Here is a 13861-nt window from a genome sequence, read left to right as displayed (position 1 = left end):
TTGGAGATACATGGTTTTCACTGGACAGGACAGGTTACTGTAACCAGTAACTAAAGCGGTCAGACAAATGTAGTGGAGTAAAAAGTACAATATTTCCCTCTGACATGTAGAGGAGTTCAAGTATAAAGTTGCATAAAATGGAAATACTCAAGTAAAGTACAAGTACCTCAAATTTGTACTTAAGTACATATCGGCAGATAGGGTTGTTTTTTTGTCAGCACAATTGTAAATTTTGCCTCATTTTGCATTTTGCAAACAGCCTTTTAATCCTTCAAATCGCTCTGAAATTGAGTGACTCTTTTCTAAATTGTCCCTGGGTGTTCCCTTTCAATCCCAGACAGTTTTTTGAGGATCCAACACTTATCTGTGAGAAGTGTCATAAATTTGGAGCAAGCGGACCGACCCTCAGCCTGCAAACAGTGCTGTAAAAGTGTGTTGAGATCCAGAGTAAACAGTTTAAAGGTCCGTGTCCATTAAAGCAAACCCTGAGAAGGCACAGCAGCAGAACAGCTGGGGCTCATGTATTCCCCAGTGCATACCTCATTTCCATCCTCTGCATGCCTGCGTGGAGACACGTGCGCCTGGTGTTTAACGCTGCTTTGAAGATGTCAAATCTGCAGCCAGTTTCTCTTTGTTATGTTGTGAAGCAAAGCAGGAATGCTGGAAGCATATGGTTTGACTGAGATATAAGTTTGCAGATTTTTGCTGTTTTTGTTCAGATATCAGCTCCTAAAGCAACATTTTGATCAGATTTTATAGAAATATGCATTGTTTATGGACTTTTATTCCCAGTTCAAGTAAAAATATTTATTTTAGCTTCTTTCTTATCCGAATTGAGGGTCTAAGGATTCAGAGTGTAGTATGTTGTACAGATTGTAAAGCCCTTTGAAGCACACAGGATTTTGGGCTATGTAAATAACATTGACCTGAGTCAACCTACATTTTATTAGTCTGGGTTTCAGTGGAGAGTTTCTGTGCCCAATAATGATTTAAAGTCTTCAAAACGTCATCGTTTTTCTAACTCTAGTTGCTCTAATTGAGCTCTAATGTGGTAAAAACACAAAAACAGACCAAGTTGAAACTGGCAGGACTGGAAACATACCAGTTCCCAAACCCTAGTCAGCATTTTTAGGAAACATATTTCATACAGTAAATCTTTCAAACACAAAAACACATATATAACCAAGTCTCAGTGCCTTTTTGTGAGCCCAGAAAAACTGTAGGAACTATTTTCTTTCTACATGAAACTGCTCACAACTAATCTGTGGGTTATCTTGAGTGACCGGGTCATGATGTCTGGAAAGAGACATTGCTGTTGAGTTTTTCAAATATAATGTTTTGGCGCTTTGAGCACCACAAGCCGAGTACCATATAGTCCCATTATATTAAAAAATGCAGACATCTCTATAGCCGATATCTCCAAAACTCAAAACAATCTAGATGGATAAATGGCACTACAGGTAAGAGGAAAAATATGCATTTTTGATTTTGGGGTGAACTGTCCCTTTAAGAAGTAAGGAACACTTAGTCCTTCAGTTTATCAGAAAAATTCAAATAAAAAATCACCAAATTTGGAGATACATGGTTTTCACCAGTCAGGAAGGATATGGAAAATGTAATCTGAAAAGCAACTATACCTGTCCACCACTGCCCCTGTGACACAGCAGTAACACTTATGGGTTTCCTGTGCCATCAGTATTGACTAATGAACTTTGCAACCTCTTGGTCTGTGTCTTGTTTTTCCTGGTTAAAGTCAGACATAAAATAAGGACAATGGACTTTACTGACAAATATAAAGAAAATGGATTCAATGTACTGTTCCCGTCATTCCTTAATACACATTTCCACAGATCACAAACAGTAATCATTTGTCAAATGGCCCCAATGGGCGATAATTCACTCTTCAGTTGTCTTGATCTCGACAGCGCCTTGAACTTTTTGCCAGTTGCAAGAGGAAATTATTTAAGTTTAACCTCATGAGCCTGCTAGCCTGAAGGTGAACTAGTGCTTTTGATTATACTTCTCTGTTTTAAGTGAATTTTGATTTTGTGTTTTTTATCTTCCCCATCTGTGACTTTACCAGTGTGATGTTTGTTATATTGGCATATTGTTTGTTTCCCTTCTTTATCTTATCTTTCTGAGCCCTACACTTTATTTGAATTCCTCACTGACAGCTCCGTACAGCTGAGTGATTAAGATTGGTTATGACTTGGAGCAGAGATGGCAGCTGCCTCCCCACTGACAAAACTCCAGATGCCGCTTTTAGGGGCATTACTAATGAGTCAGCCTCTCTTCTCACCTACAGGGCATAAACCCTTTAGTTATATATCCTTATACTGGATTATCAGCTTGTGAGTGCAACCAAATGTTACTTGATCTCATTCTTATTCCCTCACAGCTGAGTACCATCTCCTCCAACCATCTAAAACCGTTACAAAACGGGGACTTTCTGAAAACCTCCTGTTTTACAAACAGGAACCAAGGTTTATAGCGAAAACAGTACTGCCAAAAGCTCTGCTTAACAGCTGGAACTGTGTATTTCATTACCGGATACAATATTTTCTGATCAACAATTCTGTGAGGAAGCACTGGGAGTACTTGTTGTCTCAATCGGAAGACTCATTCACAAACTTGTAACGATGACATGTTTCTTTGGACTTGATTTATGTCTCTGCATCTAATAACACTGTCCTTTTAAACCTTTAACCTCAGCAAAAAAGCAGAGCAACATCTGAAGAATCATTTGTCTACCTCAGAAAATACAACACAAAGTTCACCAAGAATCTACAGCTAGTTGATACAATACAAGCACATAAGAAAAGCACAAGCTGCTTGTAGATGCAGATGTGTCCTCCACAAAACCTTCTTCTCACATGACGACAACGCAGCTAAAAAGGTTGGTTACTTTGGTAATGATGTGGGGAAAATGTAGCTTTCTACGTCCCACAACAAGGAATAAAATGTCAGAATCAGTCAATGAGTTCAGGGTGTGTTTATGTTGAGTTTATTTATATGATTTCTATAGTTTGTAACCTGTGTATGTGTGGGACTCACATACTTTAGCTGGTGATTAAACTCACAAGCAGCTTCAGCCAACATGTTCATGCTCTTTGGCTGCAGTTGCATCATTTTGACTGTGGACGAGAGGGAAAGTGATGCATGAATGAGCCATCAGAGGGAACGCTGAACTTGGACTGCTGGTGTTAAAGTCCAGATGTGATTTTTCTTTTTTTCTTCAAAATAAATTCTGATGTTTGGCTGGACCATTTTTCTTTATAATGATGAAGAAAACTTCAGAAGGGACTTCTTCACTTTTATTGTTTTCAGGTTGATTTTCTTACTAAAGTCTCTCTGAACATTGTTGTCTTACTGTCCAGCCACCACAGTCCAAATCAAAGAGGTTGATACACACTCATCTGAGTTGCCTTCAGCAGCAGCAGCGAGAGGTGACAAGTGCTTTATAGGCTGCTTTTTTCGCCCTGGATTTCGCCCCTCTACATACAGGCTGCCCTACCATACTGAATCAGATTTAGAGTCAGAAATCGGTTTATTGCCAAGTAGGTTTTCACATACAAGGGATTTTCCTTTGTATTTTGGTGCATAAGGGTCACAATAAACATTGTAAGAGAAAACAAAAAAAAACAAGAACTGCAAAAGTCAAGAATCATACAGATAAAATAGAAAATATGTATGTAAAATATATCTGTTTTTAAAATGAAAAGAGCTGTACAGCATTTAAAACGAAGGGGATAGAATATGCAAAATACTGACTAAAATTGGTGTTAAATATTGGTGACGGTTATCTGCAGACACTACTCAGGGCTGTAAAAAAAGTACTGCCAGCTTAATTTTTCTGGGTTAAAAATATAAATTGGGGCGTCCCGGTGGCTCACCTGGTACCCCATGTACCAGGGCCGGGTCCTTGATGCATGTCATCCCCTCTCTCTCTCCCCCTTTCCTGTCTGTCTTCAGCTGCACTATTAGAGGCAAAAAAAGCCCCAAAAATACAAAAAAGAAAAAAATATATATATATATATATATATATATATATATATATATATATATATATATATATATATAAAAATATTATTGATAATCAGTAATCAATAATTGAACATCTGTCAAAGATAAGATAATTAGGCATAGAGTTATTTATAGTAAAGTTTGTAGTATGAGGTGTCTATAAAGGAAAAAATGTTTTAAGTAAGGTTTTACGTAGCATGTTTTTGTTATAGTAGCACAATAACAATCAGAATTTATTTGTTCGATTTTTTTTTTTTTTTTTTTTTTTCATTGTGCCATTGTCTGAAACCGTTCTTTATGTATATTTATTGGGTTTTCACTTAACAATAGGCAGAGCATGAATGAAACAGGAACTATAAAAGCAGGACGGGAAAAAGAAGGGAAAAATAAAGGAAAACAGATGGGAGGAAAGGAAAAAAATTAAACAACAACAAGAAAACTGTCTCAGAGTAATGGAGCGAAGCCTGCAAACCAGTTCAGCATGTCAACTCAAGCAGCACTGCTACATTCACACGTGATACGGCTCACTCTCTGCATCGCCTATCCAACACAATTTAAGGTGTCAGAAATGCCCACCTCTCCCTTTCACCTCCACCTCAGCATCCACCTGCAGTCTGTCTTTGTCCCAGGGGAAAGATATGTCTATTGGGGTGCTATATTCACATGTAAAGAAACTTTTTTTACGTGAGCTGACTGAAATACAGGAAATGACAATGTGCAAAAAGACTGCTCAAGAAAAGCCAGAGACATCAGAGTGTACACAGTTCATAAATTGTTCCTACATTTAAAAAATTAAATATAATACATTTTTTTTCTGCTTTCTGTGCAGGTATTGGTCTGATCTGGATGGATGACGTGGCGTGTACAGGGACTGAAGACACCATCCACCAGTGTAAGTTTCCTGGATGGGGCAAAACCAACTGCGGCCACGTGGAGGATGCTGGTGTGACCTGCGTCGTCTAAAACCTTTAAGATCCCGACACTGCTGCAGCAGCCGAGCATCTCCTTAAACTTTCAAGAAGCTGTACAAAGTGCACAGCGTCCTACCGTTGCCAGGGGTGTCACATTAGCAGTATGTTGTTTTTTACCTGCAAAAAAAAAGTGCCACCTCACCTGACAAACCTCCATGTTGTGCATGAAGTAAATCTGCAGCTTTTTTTTTTTTTTTTAGAAGTTCATGATTAAACACGTGATCGTTTTAGCTACAAGACTGAATCATGGGAGGAAAGAAAATGCACACATTTTCAAATTTTGCCCATTTCAACCACATGAGCTGATACCAGGGGGACGATCGCACGACAGGACTCTTCATCAGGACTGCTTCATCAGACTGAATTACAGAGTCTACAATGAAGGTCAAAGGTCAGCTTTCGTAGGCGTAGGGTCCATCTGCCCTCAGAGGCTCGTCTAGAGTCAGGTTTGCTGTTTTTGACCTCCAGTGTGGGGAGGAAGCAAATCCAACAACTGATCATGCCGGGAGCCTTCGTTTGTCAGCTGTCGTCTCCATGTTGCTGGGGAAACGGCACATAAAGAAACCGACGAGACTGTGTCATTGACAAATTGATTTTTCATTTACAGGCAGCTGCTCTTCACAGTATTATGTAGGAATGGCTTTTGAGTGATGCTAAACATACACAGTGTTGCCTTGTTATATATCACATAGCATTACCCAGTAAGCAATCATTTGATTATTTGCAGGTCAAAAGCTGGCAACAGGTCTGAGTTAAAACTGGACTACATTTGGGCTAAAATTTCACCTTTTTTCAACTTTTGACTCACTTTTTCTTACCTTTTAAAGGTACGCTGTGGAGTAGGCTGTGCAAAGCTGATTTTGTTTAAATATTTTAAATCATGCATTGTTTATTGTTCGTCCACATTTGCTAGCTAGCAGTCTTCTTTTTCCTTGCCTGTCGATCGGCGTAATAGTGTGAAACCAACGACAGGACTGTGTATCACATCGCTTGCATGCAAGATACAAACAAAACAGGCTCCGCCTGTAAAAACATTGCTCCATAGCGTTACTAGTGGTCAAAAACTCCCACAGGATACCTTTAAATGAAAATTTTAGTTTTTTTAAATCTCTTCAAATCAATATTTTTACATTTTATACACAGAAGAATTATTACATACAGTAAATCTGTAGTTTTACAAAGGTCAATGTTTTGGTGTTTTGATTTGGTGTTCCAGCCCGCAAATTACGCTGTCGTCAACCTTATCTCAAGCCACAGCAGGAAGCTCTGATAAACCCGCTGTATGTTACATGTCCAGCACCAGAGACAGACACAAAAATTTAGTGACAAGCTGGTGAATTAAAGGGACAGTTCACCCCAAAATCAAAAATACATGTTTTCCTCTTAGCTGTAGTGCTGTTTATCCATCTAGATTGTTTTGTTGTGCTTTGCCACGTTTTGGAGATATCGGCCGTAGAGATGTCTGCCTTATTTGAATATAATGGAACCTTGTTGTGAGAAGTTTAATGTAGGATCTATCGGTAGAAAGAAAATAGTTCCTACATAAAACTGCTCTGTGGATTTTCTTGAGCAACCAGGTCATGATTTCTGGAAAGAGACATTGACATTGTTGAGTTTTTCAAACATATTTTTTTGCCACTTTGAGCTCCACAAGCCGAATGCCAAATAGTCCCATTATATAAAAAAATATATCTCCAAGATATCTCCAAAAATCTGCAACTCACACCAAAACAATCTAGATGGATATGTAATTTTGGTTTTGCGGTGAACTGCTCCTTTAAGTGGAACATTTAGCAGCTAAAGAGCTAAAAAGTTATTTTTCTGAGTCGTTCGTAGAGACCAAAACGGAGAAGATATATTTTAGGGCTGTATGTTTTTCAGCTTGTTGTGAAGTTCTACCACCAAGTGGCACAAAAATCATTTATTACAGCTTTGTAGCGCAGTTTTAACCTCGACATCTAGACGTCTTTTAACCTGCAAATCACCAAATCAGTGTTTACTGTGTGCTTTATGTTTCTAAAAAAAAAAAAGTGTAAATGAAAAAAAAACATGCAACTAACAAAGATTTTGGAAAAGGTTAACAGTCACTGCAGTTGACAGATGAAGCGATTATGAAGAAGAGAGAACAGATGAGTATAAACAGATGGATGCATGGACGCCTGCCCTGTACGATTTACAACGGTCAGTCTGTATGCACACACACACACACACACACACACACCAAACCAACTATAACAGACAAGCTTTTTGCGAGTTTTATGCCTCTCTCAGTGGGGTTTCATCTTGGCTGCCCTGAAATCAAAAAAAGCTGGTACCTCCCAAGTGCTTACTTCTCCTTCTGAGACAACAGGAGACATCAAACCAGGTTGGAATAAAATATATGCAGGAACCTGTCTCTTTACCCAGTCATGTTTTATGTTTGAAAAGGGAAAACCTTTTTAGTACACCTTAAAATCTGGCAAACCTTAAATTTTTCCCCTTAAGGACCTGTAGTTGAATTCCCTCAGCTATATTCTGTAGTGAAATCTGTCTGTCTAAGCTCTCCTAATTCAAACAAATCAAGAATTGTCTGGCCCACTTTCTTTTCATGAAAAATAATCTGCACACATGATGTTCATTTAACAGTTTGTGTCCATGTGAGGGAGGGAAAAAAAATGTAAAATGTTGGATATGAATTTGACTTTTCAAGACAGTGCAGCCAGAAAATCTTTCTCTACCTCATGTTCAAGTGCCTTGGTGTTTGTCGAGGGTTTCTGTTTCAAACCACGACTCTGCCACAGAAGACGACAAATTAAAGAAGGAAAAGGGGAAAAGGGAGTCTGGGGAAAGGGAAAATGATGTGAGAAACCAGACTCAATAGACTGATGTGTCTCAAAAGATGCTATAACAACACAAAAGGGAATTTTGGGTGGGTAACATGTTTCTCTTGTACATTTTTCTTCAAAAGTTCATTGGATAACTCACTCAATAGCTTCACTTGTACAGAAAGCTGTGATCATTTGTACGTCTGCATGACCACATACCTTATTTTTATTTTTATTTTTACCTTTTGGCATTGCCAAATAACAAGCACAATTGAATACATTACATTACAAACATTATCAGACCTGATAATGGACAGCATTGACAACTCTTTGGACGACCAGGAAGCTAGGTGTTTATCTTTTTCATTTCCATTTGCTTATCTGCAATCCTGAAGATTTTTCACTTTGTTCACAAGGTTTGGAAACTGTTTTATAAACGCAATAATACTCCTAAATGTTTCTTACTGTGACTAATAGGATATAATGACAGCAACACTACAGTATGCCACTTGTATCTTGCGTATTATAATCATTATTATTATGCACATTAGAGCTGAAACAATTACTCAATTAATCCATTAGTCAACAATCAACTGACAACAATTTTGATAATTGAGTAATCGTTTAAGTAATTTTTCAAACAAAAACGCCAAACATTCTTCGGCTTCAGCTTCTTAATGGGACTATTTGCTGCTTTTCTGTTTTATATAATTGTAAAGTGAATATCTGTTTTTGACTGTTGGTCGGACAAAACAAGACATTTGTATGGTGGACATTTTCTCTATTTTTGCATATTTTATGGACCAAGTGATGAATCTATTAATCAGGAAAATAATCATTAGCTGCAGCCCTAAAACATATACATGTCTTAATAGCTTATGATGGAGACAGGGTCAGACATGAATGTAAAAATACATCTTCATAAATCCCAAAGTAGAACTTTAAAGATAAAGAATATCACCCCTATAGCTGAAATGCAGCAGATTCATTTATATTCGCCCAAATTCTTCTCAGGTATCAGACTGGAGGATTTGTGGAAATTCTTTACACAGCACAGGAAGCGATAAAACTAAATATGACATGTGAAATACGGCAGCTGACAGTGATAGAACCTCATCACCACGTTTATCGCACATTAAAAAATAGATTTTTCTGACGCCACCTTAAAGGATTTCTGGGCAGTCAAAGTTCTTCAAATGTAAAAATAAATTTAAAAAAACCAGATGACAGATCTCTCACTGCAACTTGGGGCAAGTTACCTACTATGACACCACTATGCAATAATCATCCAGGCATGTTTAATACAGAAGAATTTGTCTTTAGGTGAAAGGTGCATCTGGTAGCCTACATAGTACAAATCAAAGGTTGAACAACAACAGGAACATAAAACAGTCAATATACATTTAATACTCAGTATTAGCAACGTGATATACACTACGGTTACACTTTGATGTTCAGTAGTTTATTTTTTTCTCTGCGCCATGAGGTGGTTATACTTAAAAGGGGTGAATGGAACAAATTAGAAATTTACAAGGCTATATAGAGTTGTATACTTTCCAACTAATGTGTGCATGATTGAGTGTAATAGTCTGAAACACACACCCACTCTCTCGTACAATATCTGCTCTGTTTTTCTGTGCAGCACCAAAGTGTAGCTGACAGTACGACTGAGTGGCAGCCAGGCCTTTGTGTGTCTGGTCCTGATGTCTCTCATTCATCTTGTAGAGGCGTCACATTCAGCACTTTGGCCGTGGAGTCATTACTTAAAGCTCTGCCTTTCTAAAACAACAGCCAAAGATAACACCCAGGGCTCCTTCGGTATATTTTCACTCTGGTTAAAACAGGGTTGTTATTTTTATTTATTTTTTTTAAAGAGGAGATGACAAATAAGCAGAGAAGCAAAAAAAATATTATTGATTGAAATTCCTGTGAAACATTTTCTCCGAAAATTGTTTTGTACTTACGCAGGTTTGAGTTTTATTCCACAGCATTGATACCAACAGGCCTTTGATATTCATTAAAGCAATGTTGAACACTAAAGTATTTTCATAAAAGCAGCTATGAAGATATTGGCTTTTGTTTCTACGCTTCCACTGAAGAGAGGCAGTTTATAAACTTTTTTGGTATTTCCTTTTTAACTTAAGAGGTGCAAAGTGGGAGAAGTAAAGACCAATGTTAAAAGGGATAAATATTCTGACTTTTTCAATCCTCTCAATGTTATCCAGAAAAATAGCAAGTGGTTGGTCTGTTCTGATCTCACTCCTCGCAGAGTCAAGTATTTAGAGCACAAGTTCGCTAACTGGCAAAATATAATTAAAACATATTTATGGCAGTGACTTCTCTCATCCATGACATGTATGATCTTGAATGGTCAGCTAGGCTAACAACAGCAGTTTATCTACATGTACAGGCTATTACAGGTAGTTTGAACACTATTAGCCTATTAGTTACAGATAAATTAGGAGGGTAGATTATTGGTTGCAGATTGTTGCCCTTTCCACTTTTTAAAACTGACCAAGCAGCTGCAGTAAATCAGGTTTTTTTTTTACCCTTTTATCACCCATGACTCGATGTTTAGCCCCCAAATTTCAATCACACAGATTGAATTACATACGTTTGTGTTCTACTATTCTTTGAATATGTTTTTATTAAGCAGATTATTAAGCAAATAGCAACATATGAGGTCAAATAATCTCCTGCAACTCCTTTGCATATCAACTGACCCAAACAGGCATCCTTACCTAGAAACTCAGAGGTAGCAGTTATAATTTGATACAAATTTCTAACAACATGGCTGCTGACTGTCACCTGTAGGTGTAACATTGTTGCTTTGGAGAAAGGTTAGATATTGCATCGTACAGGTAGGGAATAATCATGTAGGATTAACTGTACTGTAGGTCCTTTATGCTTTGAAAAGTACAACCACACTTTGCTCTGATAGTTTTGCCTCTTTAGTATACAGTACAGGTAGCTTTCTTGTAATGTCCAGAAATACAGGCATCATCTGTCACATGATTCTTTGTCTCCCCGCTACAAACTCTGCTTTTTTTGGCTCCATCCAAATGATGGGCTCTGGAGACTGCAACAGGTGAACTTAGTGCAGACCAATCACATACTTTGTGGCTAAGTTGCAGCCCATCAGCTATCAGCAGGATAAAACTGTTGTGATGTGATTTCCTGATTGGTTAGAGGCTCCTTTGACCTCAGATCAATGCTTCGGCCTCATGGGGTCAAATAACTAATGCTTTGACTTGGAAAATGTAACACAGCCTAATTACCTATGAAAGTGAGAACACATTGCAAACCAAGTGCACTTAAATGTGTCATTTTTTTCTGGTACAGATTTTAAAGTGTTTTTTTAATGTATACTTGGTTGTACAAAGACCTTACTATGCTACTTTGGCATAATGGCTCGAAGCACATATGCATATACATGTGTCTGTTTTTTATTACATTGTGCTGGTCATAACACATATAAGGGCTATGGAGTTAACAACATACATGCAAAAATAAATGCCTAACTCAAACATGATTATGTCAAGAAAATACTTGATACAGTGCTTCACGTTTACTTAAAAAAAATACACTTTTTACTTTATGTTCTGTTGATTTGTACCACTGAAATGCTGTATATGCACTGCTGAAATAATAAAATAGATTTGTTTAAACAGGTGAACTTTGTTATTCCTGATAACATTGAGAGTAGGTGAATTAGAAACAGGCACTTTTAAGACGTCAACAGGTGAAGCGAGAGGGAGGAAGTTGACTTGGACGTTTGTGTGTGCGTGTGTGAGAGTGAGTGTGAGTTACACACATGATCACAAGCGCCGAAACACGTGAACGTGTACAACATGTATGTGCCTGACAGCTCTGAACCGTGATTACAAGTATGAATGTTTCCACATGTGAAGCGGATGTGGAAATGATTGGCTGAACAATCACCTGATCTCCGACACACATGGCCGACAGTCAGAACAAAGGCTATGAAGCCAGTGTGACCCGGGTCAACATGGTTTCACTTATCCTCCAGGAAGGTAAGACTTTATTAGTTTTAATTTGATACAGTAAAATATAAAGGTATGCAAGTGGAACTAATTTTACATATATGTAGATGTTTGGTTGGATGGATAGATGATTTGATAATATCTCATTCTAGAGACACGTATGTGACTATTTTGTTTGCTATTGGTTTAGTAATGTATTTTATAGCTGTTAATCACTGTATGCAGGGACAGAATAACTGTCTTTTCAATATATAGTTTACTAACTCTACACATTGTGGCTTTGAACCTGCATTAATAAAAAAATTTGACCACTTGGGGGCATCACAACAAGCTGTAAACACAACATTATCACCATATACAGTTGATTTGGTGAACTTGTCAACTTTTAATAGTTGCTTATTTACACATCGAGCAGATGCAGAGAAGCATTAGCATACATTTGGAGTCGTGTTTGTGTCCACCTGATGAATGTAAGTCCAACATTTATTCTCCTTTTAGCTCTGTTTTTGGTCTCCACCAGCTCCTGAGGGAAATATCTGTCTCTTTATCTGCTTAATGCTCCACTATGTTCACCAGCTAGTTGCTAACTTTGTCTGTCTGCTGTTTGGTGCTGGGCAGGTAGTGTACAGTGGGTTTTAACAGAGATTTTTCACTGAAAACAGGTGCCTGCTATGGTTGAAAGCAACAAGAGCGGTAAGAGTGAACCAAAACAGTAAAGTTGTGGCCCATAAAACCAAAACAATGAGCTGAAAGAAGCTAAATCACTCCTTCGAGCTGAGAGTCGGCTGATAATTCTCTGTGGGCTTGTTGCTACGAGTGACAGCTTTCACATGAATTTATTGTTAATGTAAAAATATTGATTATAGCTGCTTTAAAATTGTGATAAACTCTTTGGGTTTGTCCAAACTTCTTTATTTTCTGCCTGGTGCACTACATTTCCTTTCCATCATTTTATTGCCCTCAATGAAAAATGTAATGTCCACAGTATGTACACTACTTTCAGCTACAAATACCACAATGGTTTATGTGAAATTTAATGTCATGCTAAACCCAGCTTGACAACCACTGTGTTAAAATAAACCAGTAGCAGCATCTGTATCTTCACATGTGAAGATGTGTTGTTACGCATTATTTCGCGCTCTGATTCTACACTAATCATACATTAAAGGTTTAGTGTGAAATATTTAGAGGGCTCTGTTTGCAGAATATGGCGATAATATTCATAAGTACGTTTTCATTAGTGTATAATCACCTGAAAATGAGAATTGTTTCATTACCTTAGAATAAGCCGTTTTTATCTACATAGGGAGCAGGTCCCCTTCCGTGGAGGCTGCCATGTTGAACCGCCATGTTTCTACAGTAGCCCAGAACGGACAAACCAAACACTGGCTCTAGACTGGGCCTTTTGCGTTTTTCGTGAGTTTCACGGCCACCGTAGTTTCTCCTACATGCTTGGAAGGGGAAGGGGAGGGTGAGGCGAGCGGTATTCTAATAAATGCAAACTGCATTTTCACCGCTAGATGCCACTAAATCCTACACACTGGACCTTTAAAACATTTTCTACAGGGCCCTGGAGGCTTCATCTTGTAAGAACCACATCCAGAGATCAGAGGCATGAAATCAGCCAAAACATTGGTCCCATTTTTGCATTGACCACCACAAAGAAAGAAGAGAAAGACAATAGATGCTGTAATTTCTCTTCAGCATCATTCAGCTTCATGTGAAGGCGGCTGCCATCCCTCCCTTCTCTTCATCCCATTATTTGGCATTTGTGATCGCTGGTTAGGATGTGGCTTTTTGGTTCACAGGACAGATCTATAGAGAGGTTCTTGTTTTCAGTGTTTTGTACATGCAGTCGAGTGTCAGATTGGAGGACAGATGCTGCATATTTGAACTACAGCAAAATGTCTTTCATGGGGTGCAGTTCTGTGTGATTCCAGATGTAAAAAAAGCCACATTCAATTCAGTGAAAAACACAAACAGAGCGAGAAAGAAATTCAATTTGTATGTGAATCTTGACACATAAAACCTGGGTGGTCCTGCACTGCAAAGGTTGTGT

At 38.1% G+C, this 13861-nt stretch overlaps 1 protein-coding gene across 5 annotated transcripts in view; it reads left to right on the top strand.

Moving 5' to 3' along the window:
- The window catches only part of scara5 (scavenger receptor class A, member 5 (putative)), a 92775-nt gene extending 81305 nt beyond the window's left edge, over positions 1-11470 (top strand). For all 5 annotated transcript variants that reach the window (XM_044168870.1, XM_044168869.1, XM_044168871.1 and 2 more), the window contains one exon: positions 4853-11470. In XM_044168870.1, the coding sequence (XP_044024805.1) occupies positions 4853-4986 (134 nt within the window). In that variant the 3' untranslated portion in view covers positions 4987-11470. The remainder of the gene's footprint in view (positions 1-4852) is intronic.
- The last annotated feature ends 2391 nt before the right edge of the window (positions 11471-13861 follow it).

This window comes from Siniperca chuatsi, linkage group LG16 (assembly GCF_020085105.1).
Source record: "Siniperca chuatsi isolate FFG_IHB_CAS linkage group LG16, ASM2008510v1, whole genome shotgun sequence".
Taxonomy (NCBI): Eukaryota; Metazoa; Chordata; class Actinopteri; order Centrarchiformes; family Sinipercidae; genus Siniperca; species Siniperca chuatsi.
The sequence above is the reverse complement of the archived record's forward strand: the minus strand, read 5'-3'. Positions and strand labels throughout refer to the sequence as shown.